Here is a 24,303-nt window from a genome sequence, read left to right on the forward strand (position 1 = left end):
CGCGCCGCCAGTAAAATTCTTTGACTCTCCCCTATGACGCCTTCGTTCTCCTTTTTGTCCTCACCGTCTCTCCCCTTTTGATCATCGCGGCAGTACCAGGGTCTTTTTAACCAAAAGAAAACTACCTTGTTGGGAAATTAAAGAAAAGAGTGTAACCACAGCTCTGCAACGTAGCCCGCAAATTGTTTTTCATTATTTTACCTGCGATAGTAATAATTCGATTAACAAGCATTTACAGAAAATGGGAAACTCTAGGAATATTAAAATTAAACAGAGGTTTACGATAATTGAATTCAAATCTCCCGGGTTTCCTCTGCCGGGTCATTCGTTCAATTAAAGGATAAAACACCTATTGCGAATTTATTGGCTTCGTTCTTTACGTTTGAAATTCGATGCTTTCAGAATAAAATGTAAGGATTATAGCATATTCGTCCACAATGTTGAATTTCAAAATAAAAATAAAAGGAATAGAGGATATTCTGTAAAATAAAAGAATAACTAATCCAAATTCTTATTAACACTTTGAAAAAGTATTCCTTGATGCTTGAACCATTAGTATATCTATTATAGAAATTCCTATGTCTTCTATTCTCCTCGTTATCTGTGAAGTATTAAAAGTGGCGCGCTCTTTTCAAACAGCTTCGAATAGAAAGTATAGAAACCTGAAAAAAAAGGTTCTAAAATTAGATGCAATATTCATGAAGAAACTCGTTTTCCTGTTACGGGCAACATCTTTTTGCGCACGTAACACAGGCGGATCTTTAATTTTCGAGCCGGAGTACGACAGATACCGTAACTGCACGGGGAGACAGCCCCCCTCTCCCTTCCGCGGTATCGATTGCGCCCTCGTGTGTCGTCGTAAAACTTCGGAGATGATCGCAGCCTCCGTCGCTCACGGGCCACTAGCAGGTGCGTAGGATGGGGTCAGGGGCCCGGTCTAACTGCGATTCACGGACAAGGTCCGTGAAATGGTGTCACGGTTACCTTCCAAACTATATCGTCTTCGTTAATTACACGTATCTTATCTATACTACATGTTACGCCTTGTGTAATTACATCCGAAGGTATCTTCAGACATTGAGAGATAAAGAGAAGGTTATTATTATCCTCTCTTCATTGCGCAAAGTACGTAGGCATAACACGTAAAGAACTAAGTTCAAAGATTCGAAATTTCTATAAAATATCGTTCGACATCACAATAGTCTTTTATCTAATTTATTTTTGCGAAAGAGAAACTCTTTTCTAAAGAGTTGTTAGTGTTTATACCAATAAGGGTTATTATTAATTTTTGAAACAATGAAAAATCCATAGAATAACGCGTCGCAAAAACGTTGACGTCGCAACGCGAGAAGTCCTTCTGATCAGGACTTATTTAGCGACACAACATTGCACACCGTAGACTTTTAGTTGTAACTGCGCGCCTTTCACCAAGCTATAGTCCCGTCATAATTAGATGGACCGACGTTTCGTCATGTCCGTGCGTCACTGACAATTAACTTAAGATAGCCGGCCGTAGAATCGCGTTGGCTACAAACTAACTGCCATCTAGGCGAGAAGAAGCCTCTTACAATACTACTGTAATATATAAATATTTCAACAAATTGAACAAAAAGTTATTGATATGAACCCTAAATTTAAAAAAGAAATTTAAACATTCAAAAAATTCCGCCACTTTTATCTATGAGCACGCGAATAGGGAATCTGGTGAAAATCGATTAATCGAAAATGTCGGCGCGATTTCGAGACAATGGCGGCGTAGATGTATCGGTTATCGGTGTTAAAAAGATCCGCTCGCTATTACACAGAGGAAAAATCGGGCATAAAGAGGATTTTCCGGAGCGAAGATTATTTAAATCCGGGCTGAAAGACATTTCAATGGAGACACCGATACGCCGTGTCACCGTCACCCTCCACGTATCCTCCGCAACCCCACCGACACCATCGTCGCTCACGCTCCTCTTAAGAACAACAACCGAAAGGAGTCAAGGTCGTCGCCACTACTGTGTTTTCCTCTTCTAACCTTTCAGACCCTGCCTCTGTCCTAATCGATCCAAGTGTTAGGAAACATATTTCTCTAACATTTCACGCTACCGTTATGGACCGTTTGTTTATTAGACTGTAGATGTTTATACAATTCGTTCCAAATTTTCATAAATAGTAAGTAATATCTTAAAACATAAATCGCATATTCTACGCACTAAAAATTAGTATTTGATTTAGATTAGAAATATGTTTTTATATAATTCTTATTTATAGGTTGGAAAGTTTAAATAGACAAACATTGAAGCGTGGATATATAGAATGACGTAAGACGTAAACTAAAGTTTAGTTTATTTAGAGGTTAAACTTTTTTAATATTTAAATGTTAAAATTTAATACTTTATTCGTGTTAGAATTACGTTACATTTATTTATGGGTTAGAAAGTTTTAAATGATACATATCGAAAGCGATAGATGGAGGATTAAAGCGTAGATTAGTCGAGCGGTGGCGCGCGCGAATGTAAGCTCGGAAATGATCTCGCTTACAATTAGTAGATCGGGGCCGCGTATTTCCGCTCATCTTGCGCGCGCCTACTATTTAACCTCGTTTCTTCTATATCTTCTGCCGCGTTGTTTCTGCTCTCATGCTCTTTCGGCTTCTCTTTCTTCGTTCGATCGTCTATATCCCGAACGTGCGCTGGGATATCGGATAACAAGTCACGGGGAACGCGTAAAAAGTAAACTTTCAATCTTGTTGGCGCGTCGCGTCGCGTCGTTAGAAACGCTGCGTGAGAAAGCCGCGCCAGCATTATGTGCATAGTGCATAATGATCTTCTTACCGGTTGTTTGCTAATTTTCTCTTCTCTTGTCATTCTCTTCGACCAAAACTTAATTATCGAAAATAATGGTCATACAAATTCCCCTAAAATTTCTATAAAATGTACTTCAATCTTGTTCTCATTTTGACAAACAAAGAGAGTTTGTAATATTTGAAGAATTAAAGAACAAAAATCATATATACCAGTAAGAACGTTTTCATATTTTGTTTAAGCTTGAAATATTTGTCAAGTTTAGGAAAATGATGTTACGTCCAGTTTTATCAAAAATACACACGTTTATCGTTTAATTAATTAATAACTTACTGAAATTCAAGCAATATAAAATGTATAAGAGTTAAATGTCGGAAATAAAGGACAAAAAAATGGACAAGGTAGAAAAATGGTGATGAGAATGGAGGCTGCTCGTACAGAGAAACGGGGGGATCGGTCACGAAGAAGTTTATTTTCCAGCTGGCCGTTGGTAACACGGCAGCTATCTATTTGGCCGTTGGTATCTAACCGAAGCCATGGTACGCTCGGCGATGTCGCTTTTAATTCGGTAAGAAACTGGGTTTCTGGGTCAGAGAGCCGTGATACACGAAGCAGCCGACGAGCACCACTGGCAAACGGCTTCACATGACTCTCGGGGAAACGACTTTCTTCGGACCAGTGCCGTATCTTTCGCGACAACCTTGCATCTATACATTCGCGCCCTCTCTCCATATTTTACGCTTACATCTTACTTTTTCACACTACGCATATCAATTATTTATATATTTGGTATTGAGATTGCAAACATTCGTCATATTCGAATGATTCACCCTTACACGAGGAGAATCGTTAATCTGAGACGTTACTGTGACCGTATAAAACATATATATTATGCACTTATCCTTGAATTTTTTAATTAGAAATGGTAGCTTGCTATTCGCGTAGTAGAACCAGATGTGTTAAGTAATTAAATTATAATCTAAGATCATAATTGTTAATATCATCCAGATCTTTGAAATTAATTCCAAATAGAATGTTTTTATGCTTAATTATATTTGGATACGATTCAAACTATTTCTCTTTATATCGAACGGTAGCCATTAGTCTAGGGATTTTAGGTATTTGTGAGAAATTCAAAGGTTTCTCAACGCGAGAATTGATTGTAATTTCAACAAATAAATAAAAAAAAAAAAAAAATTCAAAGGTACAACAAAGCGTAGAACACACACACATATAGAAATATCTAAAGCGTGCTCCATTCGTTAAAACATTCAATAGTTTAATGATATTCATAGAAATATGAATGTTCATAAATATTCTCAGCCTAATAACTATGTAACAATATAGAAAACTGGTCGCTTGTACACGTGATAAACGAATGACGTTCGCGAACTATGTAACATCATCGGCAAAAAAATGACGGCTCGAATTTCCAAATCTAATTCACACATAAAAATTCAAAAGGATGTGTGATGAGTTGTTTACGTATCTCGACTGCATAACGAAAGCGAGAACTGTAGAAGAACGAAGATGACAGGAGATCGACGGGACCGTATTACGTTACGTTCCAGCCGTTTCGGAGAAACACACGGAGCGGCAGGGACATTTTTGTCGAGAGTGAAAGTCCGTAGGTTTCGATGGGGCAACGTTAACTTTTACGTTCTCTGTCGTGGAATGTACACGTCGATCGGCCGTTCTAAGACACTCTCGGCGCCCGGTTTAGCCTTACGTAAATTCGACGCAATGTTATTATGTAGGACTCCTGTCTCGCGTCTGGGTTAAAGTACATTAACTGCAACACGCGCCAAATACAGCAACCGATGAATGATTCGATAGGGGATGCGCATGTCGCGATCCTTTCTCTCGTAAGTGTCACCGACAGCTTTCGATACTTCGATTCTAGATTTTCAGTATATCAATTTTTTATCTATACGTGAGTTATCGACTGTAGGATCTTGATCTTCTCCTCCATTTTGAATTTCTGACATATTATCGATCTTCAATGTCCGATATATCAATCTTTGGTTATCGATTGTTTATTTTTCGATAATATAGCGATTCGTTTATGTAGCGATTTTTATCGTTGACTTCGAGCTTCTGACACAAGAATTTTCGATATATCGGTCATGAACTCTCGATTGTTCATTCTTCGATATATCTATTGCTCATTTGTCTGAAATCTCAATTTTTCCACATATATACACACATCAATCAAATTCGAAGATGGTATCCCATTGGTATGTGGATGGTAGCCATCCACATGTTATATTATTATACCACTAAGCTATAATATTTTACCAAATGTCCTACTGGACAAATTGTAAAATGTAAATAAATAAATAAAAAAAAATATATATATATATACACACGATCTTCGCTATGTTAATTTTAAATTGCGATTATGTATTTTGGATATTTTTGATCGTCAATTTTCCATATATCGATTATCAATTTCCTATGAGTTGGTTTTTAGTAATAACACGAACGTTCGACGTGATATGTTTTAGATCGAGCACGCGCGCCGTTTCGTTGAACGCCTCTTGCTTATAAAACGCTGTGTCACGAGAAACGCCGTGTCACGAGACCTTGCGCGTTCAAACTTGCTACTCCCAACCGATTAGCGTTCGAATATCCGTAAATTACGTCACACACGACTAAATTAATTCTGGCGACTATGTTGATCAGGATCGTTTTAAACATTTAAACGACCACCGGAATAAACCGAGCAGGCCAATTCCATCGACTGACTCTCAGCTCGTAGAACGTGTCGGAACGTGTCGAATATACGCTAATATTGATAATACGACTGCGTATTTTTATACAAATTCCCCATTTTTTTTCAATATAATTAGAGAGATGAAACGTAGATAGAAAATCGTTTTGCCTATTAAATCTTACAGGGACTACTATACTCTGGATATTTTACACGTTTTGCGTTTTCAAATTTCTTATTTATCAATCAAATTCGAAGATGGTATCCCACTGGGGGTAGCCATCCACATGTTATAATACTATATCACTAAGCTATAATATTTTACCAAATGTCCTACTGGACAAATTGTAAAATGCAAATAAATAAATAAAAAAAAAATTTCTTATTTCTTATTAAAAATCCACGATCTACCGATAATAAAATCTGTCAATTGAAAGTATAAGGCATTGAAAATATAAAACGTAAGATGTAAAACGTAGTAAATATAATTGGTTGAAAAATATGAAGCAATCGGAAACGAACAGGCACGGTTAAAGAAGCAACACAGCAAGGTCTAACTGTACACAAGCCGCGGACGTAGAGCGAGAACAAAGAGGGGATAGCCAGGTAGGATAAGAATGTCGGGCAACACACCGGTTGGGAAATGAATTGTGACGTGGCCTGGCATTGAAAGAGACACGCGTGTATGCACGGACAACCGAGCTCGTCCACGATCGCCTTGTCTAATTTCTCGTGCGACCTGATTTCTCAAACTTAACCAAGCTCGTTGGAAACGCGATGACACTCCTCGAACGCTTCCGTTCCGTATTCGGTTAGCGGACGAATTTTGGAAACTACGGTATTTGACTGGCTTCGATTATCAAAAATCCAATGTACATCATTAAGTAATTATATTAATAGGTAATTCTATTAAATGAATTTTTCTAACATAGAGAATTAATAAATTCAATTACCAAATAATTTATGTCGAAGATTACACATCTGTGGTGATGGTAAAAGTAGGTTAGGTTAAATAGGGTTAAATAAATAAACAAATGATGCATGCACTTGGTACGAAACGTGGTTTATCGATGATTAGTTGTCTAAAATATCTTTAATAAAACGTTCATTGAAGATAGTTTACGTAACACGATCGAGAATAGGGAATTTTCAACAGATATGCGAAGGTTGTTGCACCTGTGCCAAAAGGTTAGTGGAAAAGTAACATTTTTTTTTTCTATTTATTTATTAAAATTACAATCAATTCTCGCGTTGAGAATTGGAACGGTAAAATGGAAAGAGTGGAAGCGAAGGATCTAAGAAAAGATGGAAAGCGGTTTATCGATATTCCGCGGAAACGCGAATAGTAATAGAGTTTTAATTACCGATTAACCTTCCAGGGAGCAAGCTGTCACGTTAGTGCCGTGTTTTATTGTCTATCAACAACGTAAGTGGGTCGCGCGGCCGCCCTTGCCTCCCTCGGGGATTTCCCTGCTCTTATTTCCGCCGGTCACGGCACCCGGAGTATCTCTGTCACGTAATTTCGACCTGGTTTTACGTCACCTGTTTTTCTAATTTCTAAATGTATTCTTCATATTCTGGAATCTTGAAATTTTCGCGTCGATGAAATTTCGAATTTCCAAAGCGTCAAACTTTCAAAGTTCCGAACGATCGAATTTTTAAAATGTCCAACTTTTATTAAATGTCCAAATTCTCGAAGCTTCGAACTTTCGATATTCCGAATTTTCCAAATTTTCAACTCGAATTTCCAAGGCTTTTCAAGCTTTCCATGTCCCAAACCCCTGAATTTCCAAATATTCGATATTTCAAGCTTTTGGATAATAAACTCCTGGTTTTCAAATTTTCAAATGTTCAAAAAGTTCTTTCGAATTTTCAAATATCCAAAATTTCGAACCTTTCAACGTTGAAATCTCCAAATTTCGAAATCCTCGACTCTTAAAACCTCGAAGACCACGGTGAACGTGGCAAAGAATTTGCAAAAGGGGCGATGCCCTGAAATCATAGAGCAAGCACAGAAAGCTCGAAAATGCGGGGAACGTGAAAGTTTAGAGCGCGAACGTCCCAGATGTGCGGTTTTTCTTTCGCTATGATGATATTCTCTTTGCTGTTCAGCTCCGTTAAAGACTCTATATATTAATTGATATACGAAGAACGAGCCAGAAACTGCCTACTAATCGTGGATTATATCATAGTTGACAAACTAGCCATGTTAGATGCGATCCACCGGGGACCGTTGTTCCTTTGAACGAGATTCGAGGGGCTTCTTCGTCTAGAAAGAGACGAGGATTAAACAGGACCATAAATCAACTGAAGGAAACGTCACTGTTCACCCTCGCAACACCTGGCTGGCTGTTCTCGCTTTGAGCACGTTCAAGAATATTTTGACGTGGTAGTTGTATTCTATTCATCCAGTATCTGTGTCTATAGTCTCCAGAAAATATTTTGTCTTCAGACCCTTTACCGATATAACAATGGAATGATTGGGAAGCATTACTAGAGTTGAGAATTTAAAAATTGCTTGTTGTATAGTTGTGGTAATATTAGTAGAATTTTATAAGTCACAAGTTAGAAGTTATTAATATTAATAAATACTCCTGCGTAATAGTAATTTCAGGCACGATCGAGGCAAATTCCCAGTGGGCCGGTAAGGATTTGGGGCCGCTGTACGTAGGATTTAATTAACGAACTGAAAATGAGGGGTCGGCCATGTTGGTAATCCGTCGGTAAAAATGTACAATAGTAAATAAGTAATTTTTTAGAAATTGCTATTTCATCTGGTAAAAAGGTATTATGTTGTAAAAGAGAAGTTGGGAGAAGTAGTTTGTCAATTTGCTGATTAATTGATAAATTATTATGCAAGAGAGTGCAGATATAGGGAAAATGTCTATGTCGTTAGTCCTAGTCTAGTTACTTAATTTTAGAACACATTAGTTTATATTCTGCGCGATAGAGGCAGCATTAACATCGTAACAAAGTAAAGCGAGTTCGATACAATACAAAAATCCAACAGTACGTTGTGACGAATTGCCATCTAACTAACTGTGAAAGTTCGCAAGAAATTCTAACATTCATCCTTCCGTCTTTGTCACTCAGAATTTCGAAATTACAAAGAAAGAAAGACCCGCCCAGCTGGAAGCAACTAACCTTAAAGTTGGGATCCCAAAATACAGATATATCTGTATAGTTCGGGTATGCTATAGACGTTTTGATTTGTGGTCTAAATTGGGCTCATTGACAAACTGGTCCCTCAGTAACGGAGGTCTCTTTGGTTTCCAGTTACTTGCGCCAGTCCTTGGTCGCGGTAATCCTTCCAGAAATAAGTGGCCGACTATTTTCGGTGTTTGGGAAAGCAACGGGAAATTTGTAGAGACCAGGAAATATCTTGTTCGATCGTATACATACGCGTAACGTCGCACACATTTAAAATCGCTTCTAGATACGATATTACGTGGGATTACGTCTATCTGGTTCCGTTTTTAACGAATCTGCGTGGTTGTTTGGACAATTTTGAACGTGGAACGAGGCGAACTCTAGTGTCCGTATTAAATCGAGCATGATCGCTTTGTTCTAGCGAGACTGGTGAATTTTGAGGGTCGACTAAAAGGGGTTGCGTCACTCGTACACCCCAAAAGGCGAACCGAATTAACCTAACTTGCTCTATTATTTATTTGTTTCGGCGAAAGGTTACCTCTTTCTTCTTTGCTTTATCGACAAATTTTTATCACGTACTTATTTTTATCTAGCTATTTTTATACTTTTTATATTACTTTTATCTTTCTTATCCTTGTGTTACTCATAGACACGAGGATAAATAACGTCTTGTAAACTTATTGTTTCAAAATAAATAATTCTCTGCCTCTTGCCGAAAAATTTCCCTAAACTTTGTCTTCTTTGCCATCGTGTATACACAGACCTTGGAAGTAGTCCCGAATTAATCTAATCGGTATTTACCCAACCTAATCTAACGACCGATCGCTCGTATATTTTTTCTTTCGAAAAGTCCAAATCCTGCTCGTTGAATTTCTTGTACTTTTAACAATTTCTCTAAACTTTGCCTTGCTTGTTCCTTTATCTTTTCCTAGCTTTTCTAGGTTATGTGCATAGGGATTGTGTTATTCTCTAGTATAGGATCACAGTCGTCAGAGTGGTCGTAGCACGTGAATAAACTCGGTTATATCGGTCGTGGACAGATTGATGTACAGTTCTCCCCTCCGACATCTGTGGCTACAAAAGGGCCAGTAAATTTGTGAAGGATCCCGGCAATGGTTCTACGGTTTGTTTGTGCTAGGACGCTCGATCTTTCCGGCAAATCACTTTTCGCCCCTCCCTTTCACATTCGATCGTTACGTCCATGCGTTAATTAATTGTTCAAGGATTGATCCTTCGCGATTCGTTTCGTTGGGTTAATTTAAATCGAAAAGCAATAGAAAAAAAAATGAGGAAAAAAAATTTTACGTAATAAACGACATAGATGGAAAGTAGGGAAAATAAGAAGTTTCACGAAATAAAACAATATCGATCGCGCACGACGGTGGTAGACGGCCATAGAAAGAACCATTATCGAACGTAAGTAATTCTGCACCCTTCTATTATAGGACGGCATTGAGATTGGCACACCCCGACCAGAGAAAAATCCGGCTTGCTCCGCTTAAAAGGGGTTGTCTTTGTGTCTCGATTGCGTAAGATCAAAAAGGGCCGGGAGGCTTTATACGCGCGATTTCGAGTCACCGGCGTCGGTCTACACTGGCAGAAACTCTCGGCAAACAGATTTCCGTTCGAGTTTCAATTTCAATTACGCTTATCAGTCGTGCAGTAGTTAAAAACTGTTCGGTCGACTTTGCTTAATTCTGGAATAATCATGTCTATCGATATCCTGCCATTTAACGGCCATTTCATTTGCCTAATTAATTTTCCTTATAAATGGCGTAACTTGTAAAAATAGAAAAAGATAAAAGAATAAAAAAGGCAAAGTTTAGATAGATTTTTCGAAACGAACAAAGAAATGTGTGGATCGATTTTTCGCTTAGAGATTCCTATCTACTTACGTATAAATTGTCTATGGTTTATGGTTACTTATAATTTTCTTATAAGAATTGTTGTTCGTGGTCACGATTATTCCGAGGAACATTCATAGGTTTAGAGCCGCTTAACAGTTTCATTCAATTAACCTGGCAGCTTGACAGATGTAGATTACAAGAGTGTATCGTGTCCCGGCTGTGTTTTGCGACACACGGGTGAGGCCCACCTGACTGCGTCACAACCGTGCTTTACGTATGTCTCTGTGGCACGCGACCAGCAAACTAACCTCCCCACTCCTGCTCGAACTTCGCTTTAGTTGACTTTAGCCGTTGTAACAGTGTTTAGTCGCATCATCAATCTCGACCGCGACTACCTTTCTTACGTCTGTATCTAATAAGGACATCGTGCATAGAATAATCTGTATTCTAATTATGGTGACCTACCATCTACCGATTATCTTATTTTTTATTTATAAATATCGGCCTCCTAGGGGTTTCAGGAAAGAGCCAAGAAATAGTCAGGAAGTTTTAAACGTTTGTTCTTTTCAAGAAAATACTTTTGAGGAAGGCCAGTGTTCTGGTCTTGTATCAGGAAACAATTGTATTTAATTATTAACGTCAATAGATGGATTGACGTCGAATCTTCTAACAGCTTGTCGTTCTAGGGTCGATTTTAGACTATCGAATCTACCAAAATGATGTATTTCAATTGGATGATTACTAAAAATATATGTATAAGAATAAATATGATTATATACCGCTATAGTTACAATTGTTTATATATAGCGTATTCAAACACACACTAGGTTAGATTTAGCGTTAAGGATACGATATTTCTATTTACGATGTTCGATCGATTTTTAATACAGGATAAATAGTTTCCGAATATCCTTCTTAACTTCTCCGTTCGGTACTTGACCGATGGAGCTTTTTTATTCGAACGAATTATTCCATAAATCAGCGTGCACGCGCGTGTGGCGCGACGGAGTTGGCCGAGGCGATTCTCCAGACGTTATTTAGTTAAAACAAATATGTAGTGGGGAATTGAAGCGATCGCGATTACACTTCGGCCTCAAAGTGGGATTCGTACGAACACAGATGTGAATCGAGCGTGTCTCGTGATCCGTTCCGAGGACCGGAGATCCATTCTGTTTCGTCGCTTCGAGTATACGAAGGACGTGCTTCTTATCGCGATCCACCGTGTGTTGCAACCCAAACACGCAGTTAAACGGTATTGTTTAACTATTTCCCAGGAATTGTTTGGCCAATACCGCTTATCGAGCGAATGACAAGCTGCAATCAACGTTCTAACTATCTTCAATATTCTTTGTACTTTTCAATTAACCTATTAACTGCAGAAGTCGAGCTTACAGCAATTTCATTATTTAGAAATCCTTTAATTCTTTACATGTCATTGTATCTCTATTAAAAGTAAAGTATGTATATTATGTTCAGATTTTCAAGAGATAAAAGCGAACTAACCAATTTGTCCGTATGGATTCTTAATTTTACGATTATAGAGATTTCTAGGCGGAACAAACCGATTAACAGATTACATAGAGAGATTAATATGGTAGGTTATTCGAGGAATGTTTACGGGAAAGGCCGAGGTAAATCAAGACGTTTTTTCTGGAAAATACTTTTTATCGAGTACCGATAAATTTATCATAATGTAAATAAGATTCTTCGAAAGGTTATAATTACGATTCTTAAGAAACTTCTTATCGTTGGCAATGATCGAACAGAGACACGTATTTCTACATTTATTTTAAGAAAAAGTCGTAATATCTTTTCGAAGAAAAAAATAACAAGATTGAGAGTCACTGTATCGCGCATTGAAAATCACTTAGGGAGCGATGCTTTTATCAAAGCAGACTCGTCATGTATGTCGCGTTTACGCTACATAGAGACGGTGTTCAGCAGCGCCACGCGCCTATCGGGAGAATTAACTGTAGTTTTAACGTGGCTCCGACTCAGAAACGAGGCGGTCCACGTCCCTCGATGACGACGTCGACGACGACGACGCGATGCAAAAGGATACAAGCGTGTATGCGTGTACACGTGACGTTTACACGCATACACGCGGCTCTCTTCTACTCGGATGCACAAGAGGCGTTCGGGAAGTAGGGAGCTCCAAAGATAGCGTTGCAATTGCTTTCGAACCCTTTTGAATACCCTTTCCACGTTTATTTCTGACAGGCCGCTCGTAAAATTCGTTCCTTCTTCGTACGCGTACGAAATTAGGTTACCAGTCAATGAGAATGTTTTATGAATATAGCGACTGAGTTAAAATTACATCTTCTTTTCTTTCTCTTTGAAAATATACGAACTTCTAAATTGAAGTATTAATTGCGTGACAATTACTAAGTATTAGTGAAACTACTAAACGATTAAATAGGATTCTTAAACTTAACATGCACGTGGAGGTACGATTTATAGTACATGTAGCTTAAGAAATTCATTTCCTCGAAATATTCAATTATAACCTGCCGTAGCGAAAATTCTTTGTGTTCGAGGAATCTCCTACGAACGTGACACAAGGAAAATCTGTTAAAACAGAAAGAAATTCGATGAACCCTTGCGCGAAATTTTTCCATCAACGAACCAGAAACATTGGAACGTCGTTCTCTTGGTTCGACGAGAGGAAGATTCGAAGGGCGGGATACATTTTCGAGACACCCTGTGTGCAGTCGCACTATTCGTTCGAGGGGAGAAACCTCGGGCATGCACACAGAAAACAGAGACGGACGAACGAATGGAAAAGGAGGCGCTGCGGGTCGAAAGGTACGGGAAGGAGGAAAGAGTGCCGCACGAGCGGAACGAAAATGAAGCTACGATTCTTTGCCCCCTCCTCTATTGCCTCTGTCTCTCTCTACTACCGTCAGCACGACTTCTCTTTGTTTATCTAACGCGAGAACCCTGCAGGAGAAGAGGAACATCGACCAGGACGGTGACATAAAAGTTGAACGAAGATGCACGACACGAATAACATGTGCCACATTTTCGAGTTAAACGAGCTGCTCCCTAGTTTTTATACTCTGACTTCTGACCAATTGTTTTCTATTTAGAAATAATTTATAGGGTTCTCTTGTACAATGCAATAATATTTACGAAGTTTTACGTGTTGTAAATTACAAATTATATATATCGGTAGATTCTTTTCCATGATTGAATGAATGAACTTTTACAAGTAAATTTTACAAATTAGAAGTTGTTCGCTTATTTGCTTAATGTAAAATTTTACTACTTTGTGATAGAAGTCTGTAGCCTACAACACACTAATATTACTTATTTATCAAGAAGTAAATAAGTGTTAAGAAATTAATAAACGTGAAGTTAGTCAGCTTAGCTTCTGAAAGACCGATATATATATATATATATATATATATATATATGTATTTTATCATATCGAAGAAGTGATTTTCGAAGAACATGAAGAGATGTTAGAATTAAAAGAATTGTTACGGAGTTAAAAATTGTTTTTTAACGCGATACGTGTGGATAACGAATTTGCTTATCGTTTCTACGAAGCACACTCTAGCAACTGAGTTATTCCACCGATCTAAACATGGCGAAATATTAATAAGATTTTTTACAGCCGTATCAATTGTGACGATAGTAACTTCATACGATAAGAATAGTAGCTATACATATATTGTAGTTTAAATCGTTTGCGAGACAGATGTTCGAACTTGGACGTGAATCAATGATCACCGATAGAAAACGATATTAAATACGCCATTTCTTGGAAATACAGCGCACGAGCGATGTCTTTGCTGTTCTTTCCGCATCGCAACGCTTCAAAGAAGCACAACTTGGGCGAGTTCTTGACATGGCTTAAAATTCGTTCCGTTTCGACCTACCCGATAACCACGTAAATTTACGAGCTTCTTCCGTCGGGACTATCGATTGGTTTTTTGGTAGTCTCAAGGCCGGTCGAGATAGAACATTTTGAAGGCTCTCATAAAAGCCCAAACCTATGTTTTCGACAAAGAATGCTATTAAACACAGAGGGTAGCGAATACATTATTTTTGTTGTGTGTTGTCGTTGATATGTATGTGTGATTTTTCATTTCACTTTTCTAATAAGTCTATAAAATTTTATCAAGAACCAAGTGAAGGATTATATTTGGAATGTCCAATAGGGTTGGGCTGTAAAAATAATAGTATTTACCCTCATAACATATAGAAGGAAAATTTTGGTATTTTATTACGTTTTGATATATCATCAAAATTGATTATCATTATTCAAATTGATTAACTGTGATCTTCATATGTTAAGGAAAGAATAGTATTAAATTACACAAGTCTGGAGACCTCATCGGGGTTAAATAATTCCTTTCTGTCGATTCTAAATCTCATTCGTAATTACCATTAGAACTATTTATTTTTAAACGATCATATAAAAATGATAATACAATATCGTTTAAGTTTCGGAAAAGAGAAATGAAATAGCAAAATATGTGATGGAATGGATCGGCACTTTCCCCAGCGTGTTTGCGAAATCCATGGATCGCAGAGGATTACTCGGAGTTATAACGCACGTAAGAAGGACAAAATAGAAGAGCAAGGCGGTGACGCGGAATCTATCGAGAGAGCACACCACTTTCGTGTTCTGAAATCCTGCTCGACACGTTCCCGAACGCACACTCTCTCGATGTCGCTCGCAGCAGCGTGGCGGCAACGTTACGATGGAAACGCGCGCGCATCGCCACCGGGACACGGATATTTCTGTGTGCATTAAGTGGCGGGACAAGCCAGACACACAATAGACGCGTATCAGGCCCGAGACATCGACCTTCGAGTAGCCAGGTAGACATCGCCACTGCTTTCAAAAAATACGTTTAAGAAAGATTCGTGATCTTGTAAGGGCTAAACGATTACTAAATTCGACAAAGGACTTGACCTCCTAAATATTATGACTATACGAGATAATGATAATTGAGTTACATAGAAATTGCATCAATAAATTACAAAATTGGAAAGTAAGGGAATGTGATAACGTTATAAGCATTATTTTTTGTTATTTACTTTGGAATTTATTAGTATTTCTGTATATTATTTTTTTGTTATAAATAAACTTATGGAGGAATGAAATTTTCATTTCGTTCGATTTCGAAAGAAATATGCTTTGTTACCTAGTTAGAGGTTAAAGCGACCACTTTCTTTAGAAAGTATGCTCAGTGCATAAATATCAGCTGAGATATCGCAGTAAATTTTTATGTAACGAAAGAACTCCGCGTAGAAAAGAAAACGGTTTCTAAGTACAATAATAATAATAATAATAATAATAATAATAATAATAATAATAATAGAAGTTCTGTTTTCATTTAAACGTTTAATAAATCTATGTTATACTCGAATCACGATACCGGTACAAAGGATAGCACTCTTTTACACATGAGTACTTAAAAACTGTTCACGTGCTCCTCTATGTATCACAGACGTCGAGGTTAAAGGGGCTTGTAGATCTAGTCACGGTGAGAAGAGTCGCGACTCAAAACAGTATAGAGACGCTTCTGCCATATGTCAGAACGGGACAGACTACGTAGACGGAAGGATGAACCAGACGAAGAAGTGAGAAATCTAAGTGAGAGGTCCTTGAAACCAAAGAGCGAGTGAGCGAGCAGATGAATGAGCAAGTGAAAGATCCTGGAGATGAAACGGGTGTATGTAAGAAAGTGAGCGAAAGGGAGCTATCTACGGTGCTTGAGCGAGAGCAAGATGGCGGCCGAGATGGAAGAGGACGCTCGATCGAAATGGCGTGGCAAGAGAGAGGAGGAAAAAGTAAACAACGCGCGAGCAAGAAACGGTATAAACGGAAGAAGGAACAAAGATCAGGGAGGAGGAGAACGTGTACACGAGGAGAAAGAGAGACAGAGGAAGATTGCCGAGAAGCGAATCGGCGAGAAGCAGGTAAGAAGGGAGCGACCAGCTGTTTCCTTGTGTGACGTCACGCAGGTGCCTCACGGCCGGTTGGGGGAATGAAGGTAGACAGGTGGACAATGCTCCTAACCCTCTACTCGTATCTGTATCCTGTTTTCCACCGTCGTTTCGTATTTAGCCATTTTTTTAATCGTATTCTCTTTTGGTCTTTTGATCTTTCGATTATTGCGACATTAGAAAGAAACGTTAATCATAGATATACGAAGTATAAACTGCGGATGCCATATTAAGAAAATGATTAATTAAAAAACTAATTAAAAGACAGATGGAGATAAATAACGGGGTTCCCCTATCACCGAAGACCACGCTCTTCGCAAAGCATCCATGGTCTATGTCTCTTATGTCTATGTCGTTAACTTAACTTCAGCTTTTACGCGTTTAGTTCAACATTATGGAAGCGTTGGTAAGGGTTCGTTCGAACGAATCAAACTAAACTTCGTTTGGTATTTGACGTTTCAACTTCGTGTGCTTTGGAAATGTCACATTGTCTGTGTTTCAACAAAATATATACCAACGACTTTATGGAACTTTTGCTTTCGTTTCGCTTAACAGTATATTACAATGCACACTCTGTCATGGAAATGAGCGTAGCATCGTTTCATGGTTAAATACTGCTTACGAAGAAGCAGGACGATGTAGCGTGGCAAAAGGAACTCGAGACGAACTATTAATCCTAGAAAAAGGTCGTTTCTTTGATTAGTCGAGGAAACGCGTAAAACCGTGACTCCAAGTCCTGAAGGGAGAAGCCGTTGGGAGATCCGATGCAGCCATCGTCCAATGGCATCCATCCCACTGTGTCTGCACGCATGCGTGTTCTTTGTGGCTATGCACACACGCATTCACGCACGTGCCGTCGTGCACACTGACACGCGTCCCTAGAGGGGAAATACAACCTACATATTTCGTCGAAGAATCGACCGAACTACCAGCGAACTAATACCGCGGCTGATGTCTCACGAGATCTTCCGATAAACCGACATAAATAAGATCATCCACGTTCAAGTAAGCGTTGTAGAGTTTAGTTAGAAGGATAAACTTCTTTAAAAGATACATACATAATTTTTTAAGATTGCTGGTTAGGAATTCTCTCTTCCGAATTTACTTCGTGACCATCCATCTTTCTTTCTTCTGCAAGTAAAAGAACAAGACTATATCCATTCCGAAACGTTCGTAGCATTCGAATTTTATAGATGATCTTTTTTATATTAAATGTTACAGAATATAAAAGCAACTTCCAAAAAATAATTGTTTAAGATATATTTTTAACTTTCATCTCGTAATTGTTGGAAGGTTTGTCCAAGAGCAGCCTTTGTGTACAGATTTATCGATTTATGACTCTTGTTTCGGTTCATAAATATGGTGGTTTATGACTGTCGACGTCCGACAGTCGTATTTCCAAAAACGTCTCCGTTCGAAGACGTTAGGCCACGCTCGTATTTTAATAGCCAAGAGACGACTATGTCGCGTAGTTCGCAGATTGACATGTTCGTGCCCGCGAACGACTCCGCAGATTGGGCCTGAAGCGATTAATCACGAACATTATCTTATCGCGAGTTGAATGCTCCTATCAACGATGCGTCGCAAGCAATCCTCCGCTATTGCAAGATTGTGCAACATCGTGCGGAACATCAGGCTAGATCCACCAATAATGCAGAAAGCGTTGTTCCACTTTGCATTAGGCCCGTTTACTTCATCAAGTAATTTAAACATTCGCGTTTCAGGCTTATAATTAAGTTTCCTATATTTAAAATTTTTCAAATTGGAAAAGTATTTTTTATATTCTCCATACCCATTTCCTTGTTCTTGTCAGTTGTATTTTATTCGATGTATCTATTCGTCTCTCAATTGGCAAATTAACAAGACTTAATAAGAGACTTATTATCTCATAGAACTATTTGTCTTTTCTATGCTAAATTCAAACACATATTGATTACTACTAAACTCAATTCAATTATTCAGTTATAAAATGTTCGTCGTTTCCCAATAACAAAATCTAGAGTTATCACAACACGATAACATTACGATCCAGTGATAACGTAACCATAATAGGCCGCTACAAATTCGTCCCAAACTGAAATTTTATGTGCTTTTTTCCAATAGTAAATCGTAAAAATTACCATCAACGCAATGGACATTTATAAAACATGCTTAATATCTAAATTTAACAAACAGTTAACAAACGGTTGTCGCAACAAAGGATTCAGGAGCGATGAAAGCGCCGCGTAACTACAAAACCATCAATTTGGATAACGCAAGGTCTTGCCATACTTGGCTTCGAATTCCCTAAGTAGGCAGGTATGCGTATGACTAACAGTGTCTCAGCGAGCAGGCGTGCGACTCTCTCTGTCCTTGTTTAATGCCTGTCGTCGCCTATAACTCTATCTCTCTCACACTCACGCTCTCCCTTACAATTAGCTGTCGGAAGTATAGGAAGGATTACTCACCCAAGCACATTGTTTTCATTGTCCCGTGATCTCGGAATCGATCGGATCGAAAACAAAAACGAGGAAAGGACGTTTAAGTTTATGGGCACCTATAACTTCTCTTTGAAAATGGGATTAGTTACATCCTGTACTAAAAAATTCTTTATTTAATTTGATGCGATCGATATCTTTATCAGGTATATTTCTACGAATTGAGGCTATTAAAATTTCGATAGTTCGGAGTGACTTTGAAGTGATCTACATTATCCTTAAATATCACCGATACTTTTGATTTTTAACGGCACGTTGAATTGATGAATTTGCTGTACATATTGACGAAATTGGTGTACGTAATCTTTTAACCCTTCGCAGTCCAAGCACCATTTGTCGTTCTATCTCAATCAGTTCATACTCGATTATCTATTTTGAAAATCTATTCATAATTGAAATGTATTTTTATATTTTCATTTATTCATTCACTCGGTCATCATCCCTATTAGATTAATTTGGAACGTAAAGAATACAATTGTTAAAGCTGAGAAGAATCGAATGGAATAGAATAAAATGGAATAAAACAGAATGACGTAGAATGTCATAGAACATATTTAGACATATGTAGAACCACGAAGGGTTGAGGCGTGTTTTCATCAAACACCAAGTCTTTTGCAAAAGTGTTGTCGGCCGTCGAATGCGTAGCTATTTAAACAGCTGCCCCGCGGAATCTCGCATTTGACCTATAATTAAATGCGCTATTTTTCGCCGCACGCCGATTTCACTCTTCGTGTGTTCTCGAGAGTTTCTTCGAAAATTGCGCGCTCGGAAGGTCACAGATGGAACCGAGGAATGATCGAATTTTTCCTCGAAGTTTTTCTCTTCTCGTGAAATACGCGTTTACTAGACTCGGTCCAGTTTCGTCAAAAAAACGTTACTTCCGGGAATAAACGAACGTTCCTCGTAAATTGAAAATGGCGGAGGGACTTGACGAAATTGGGCCTGATGTTTGCTGGCCGGGCAGTACTCTTAGAATTTACAACACTGTGAAAATACCGCGCTTCAGTGTCTGTGTATATTTAGTGACTCATTTTATTAATTTATCTTATATATGTTCTATAAAATATTCACAAATGTCATTAACATTGTTCATTAACACATATTATTAACATAATATTGATCTGAACGTAACTAACATTAGCAATATTTTTGAAATTTTCGATAGGATATCAAAAACACATTTTTCATCCGAAAATCAAATAAAAAGATAATTTTGATATAAGATCGGTTAACAATGTATCGAACTTAAAAAATGCTTCTCTATGCAAGATGGAAAATGTAACTTATCATGTTCTTCATCTATAAAAATTATACAATGCAATGAATATTTTGTTTAAAAAATATAAAATATATCGAACAGAAATTGAAGAGGTTAGATTATTCTTTAGCTCTCCTGGAGACAGACAAATATGGACAGAGACCGCTTCTGTTGCGAGCCCTTGGATTTGTAGTAACTTTCTTATCGTTTCCAAGGATTCATCTCTAGATAGAGGAATTCGATGAAGATGGAGGAAAACGGATCGTATTGTACGCGCGTACGAGACCGCAGAACCCTCGCGCTCTTTCTAATCAAATATTTCGCATCGTTAAGATACGCTTAACGAGCGAGAGGGGCGATTTATTTTCGTCCGCCTTGGCAGTGTCTATCATAACATGATTAACTATTCGCCAGCGTCAATTCCCTCTAACCGCTAGCTGACTAACTCTTTGATTCTTAATGAACCGAACAAAATGGTAATAACCCTGTCAACTTTAATACTGTAATTCCGTGCAGGTTGTAGTATTGTTTATTTTATCTCCAATGACTTACTGAGAAAGTATTACGTTATTATCACATAGCTGAAAGTATTTGAACGCTTACAAACATTTTTTATCGATATATATACTATGTGTTATACAATAGACTTAGAAATTATATTAGTACTGCAGCAAAATATGACTATTATGATTATACGTATTGGTAAAGTTTGAAAGTCTACAATATATAGAAGTTACACAGGGCCGCAATTACCATAAGGCGCATTAGCTTCAAGCAGGGAGCCTCGCCCTTCATCGCGTTACATTTTCAAACTTAACTTTAAACCTTAATTAGGCCGCATAATAATGTTGTGCCCAGTACTTGCAAAAGTACGAATACAACCTTGAAGTTAGAAAATATTTAGTGTCAGTATATAGAAATCAGCAAATGAATTACACAGTCAATTATTGATTATATTAATAAGCTACAGTTTTTGGTGGAACCATCTTTGATGCTTATTATATGTTGAAGATGGCTGTTCGTTCTATATACATACGAATTTTTAATAAAACCTGTTCCAGTACCTAAATATCTTGTTATTGCTGTATATATTTTCAGATTGATTTCAGATTTTACCAATATAATAACGTTAATCGAGTCTCATTACAATACTAATGAAATTTCAAAATATTTTATTAAAAACACAATACGCACAAAAAAGTTTTTTTATTGTAAATGTTGAATGAGTTGTTGTAGTACTATCTAAAATGCTAGTCAAATATGCCCAATATACTAGTTAAACGTGCACGTTTGTAAATGTTATGAACTGAATTTTCACAATTCCATAGTAGTTATCGATCAGTTGAAAGCATTGATATACGAATTGGAAATATTTCATTGCAACTGTGTGATCCAATATGTAAAGTTATAAATATACTGCAGATGTTTATACAAATTCATATTTTTGAGGATATGATTAAAAAAGTACAGATTCGATAGAAAGTCGTTTTATCCATCAAGTATTATGGAAAGTACTATATTTCCAATATTTTATATATTTTTTCATATTATGTACGTTCTATGCAATTCTGCACTTTCCAATTTCCTGTGAACGCAAAAAATTCCGCGGTCAACTTCTCAGGTAGAAGTTTCCCATTAGTAGTTTGGGTTAGGTTCAATGGCGGTTCGAAAAGTAACGTTCCAAGATGGTTGAACGCATCAAAGCAGAGCAATCGGTGTCATAGAGTGGTATACTGCAGTCTTTATTTTCAGTGACACCGGTGTCTATTTTTAACTGGCTTTGGCCACCTTCGAAAGAGTCTCCTCATCGAACATTGAATTCGATGTATCGATACTCTAACCTCTTACTATTGACCGTGCAATGTTATTAACCTGTATTTTTCACTCAAATAAAAGAATGTTTACGATTTCCTTTCCATAACAAAACTGATACACTGATAGAAATCTTGTGTTAATAGATTATGTGCGTTATACAAAACCTTATGAAATTTCATTTGCATGATAATTAAACAGGATCGTCATGATATAGAAGTTAGAAGATATTATTACGAGCATACATTTCACGAAGATCACCTATAGTATTTGAACAATCTATTACTCATTATACATTAATCAGCCGCAGTATCTTTAGCGAGACCAATTTTACAACTAATTCTATGTTTGTGACCATTATTCATGTTGTATATTAATTCCTTATTAAATAAATACGTATATGTTTGCAATAAATATATTGTAGCTTCTATACATGTTTTCGAATTGATTTGAAATTTGATCAATATAAATAACCATGACAAGCCCTGTCTCGTTAAAGTGCTAATAAAATTTCAAAAAGTTTCGTATAACTAACGTAATATACTCATCAAAATTTTCTATAGTAAGTATATACAAATATTTTCGCGAACCACCATAAGCATCTATTTTTGTATTGACCCATCGGATGGCCTTAGATAACCCTATATTTAATAAACACACATGATAAATACATGTAATAATTACACATGATTTATACTCATCAAAGTATGTCCTCTATGATTGCATCTATGCGTCACCTACGTGTATATTCAATTTAGAGGAAATCAGTGGAACAGAGTAGTAAATCTTGCGTGTACGTCAAAGAAATGAATCCATTCTTTCATTAGCGTGCGGTTGCGCTGGCAAACGTAACTATAAGGTGGTATAGACATAGCACAGAGTCTCGCGCGGCTCTCCCGTATCCTTTTCCCGTGATTACAATGCAGGGACGTACGATCGGCGGTACTGATAACAGTGTTTACAGAATCTGGCCTGGCGTTATCTTCGCCAGCTTCCGCAACGTCCGTGCTTCTTTCATAAACTCACGCGGAATTTGTTAACCTTCCATTTACGTTGCTTGACACAGATTAGCGAGATTTTCCTTAGCTAACCTCTATTTTAACCTTTACGACGAGTAACGACATCCGCACCATTACCACATACGCGTAGGTTTTTTGAAGTTACTAGATGGTTATTTGTCGTGTTTCTGTGGATATTCTATATACGGTGGTGGTCAAAAGAAAGTTACACACTGGAAAGTTTAACTCTGTGAATGTTAATAGCTTTTGCATTAAATAATTTCTACTGTTTCCGCGATAGTAACATATTTGGAGAATAGTTACATTTATTCATCGCTGTTGTCAAATATAATGCCATTTTGCAAAACTATGGTGCCTTTCCGTAACATTTATCTCTTAAACGTGTACAAAACAACTTGTAGCTTTTATGTTCATTTCTAAATCTGTTTTGAACTTTATCGATACAATCGATAGTCGATAGTCGAGTCTCATTACAGCAGTAGTTTCAAAACGCACGATATACATATTCGTAAAAGGTTTTTACAAATCCTTAAATTCTTTCGTGAGCCATTGTGCGTAAGTGAAAACTATTATCCTTGCACAAAGATGATGTTATAACAAAGAATTTCAGAATTGTTTGAATAATTCGTTGATCGAATAAATGCCTAAAGTTTTTACGCATGGCATAAAATTTGATCGCGATATGATTTATGAAGTTTAATTACCCTTTAGCGTTTTACTTTTAAGGTTATATACCGGCAGTTGAAGGGAGGTTTGAAATTTGAACAGTCCAGATATGATCAAAGGTAATCTCGTGAAGGAAAAATTCGATTCGACGCATGCACTGGTCGTTGCTACAAAATTGAAACGCGAATAAGCGCTCGCAAAACAACCAATATACGCTCTGATAACTCCACGTTTTCCGATAGGTTAGGTCAGGGACCAGAGTAGAGACTAGAGACAACCTTTCGAATCTCGATATGTATCTATCTATACGATCTTTTTTCTGTTTTCATTCAGTGTTCATTGCCACGGGATGAGGATACTTTTGTTTTCTTCGACAGATACTTTGTTTATAAAATGTCAAAATACCGTACACGCTTCCTGAAACGTGCTTTTATAGAGAACAAATTTGATCGATTATTTTATGATTTATTACTTATTCGATAACATTTTAAACATCAAGCATAAAATGTTCTTACACTTTCAGCAATACTTAACATTTTGTACATCACAAGCTACAACCAGTATTAATAAATATCTTCGGGTAACACGAACGAATTTAGTAAGAAGAA

General features: G+C 37.4%; 1 protein-coding gene across 2 annotated transcripts in view; it reads left to right on the forward strand.

Moving 5' to 3' along the window:
* Positions 1–24,303, forward strand: part of LOC100743011 — a 92,813-nt gene that overhangs the window by 23,456 nt on the left and 45,054 nt on the right. The window contains exon 1 of one of the 2 annotated variants that reach the window (XM_024366148.2): positions 16,074–16,436. The exons of the other annotated variant lie outside the window; for it this stretch is intronic. Within the exon in view, the coding sequence (XP_024221916.1) occupies positions 16,151–16,436 (286 nt within the window). The 5' untranslated portion in view covers positions 16,074–16,150. Of the gene's footprint in view, positions 1–16,073; positions 16,437–24,303 lie in introns of those variants that run through there. 2 annotated transcript variants of the gene reach the window in all.

This window comes from Bombus impatiens, unplaced genomic scaffold, assembly GCF_000188095.3.
Source record: "Bombus impatiens unplaced genomic scaffold, BIMP_2.2 scf_0203, whole genome shotgun sequence".
Classification (NCBI taxonomy): Eukaryota; Metazoa; Arthropoda; class Insecta; order Hymenoptera; family Apidae; genus Bombus; species Bombus impatiens.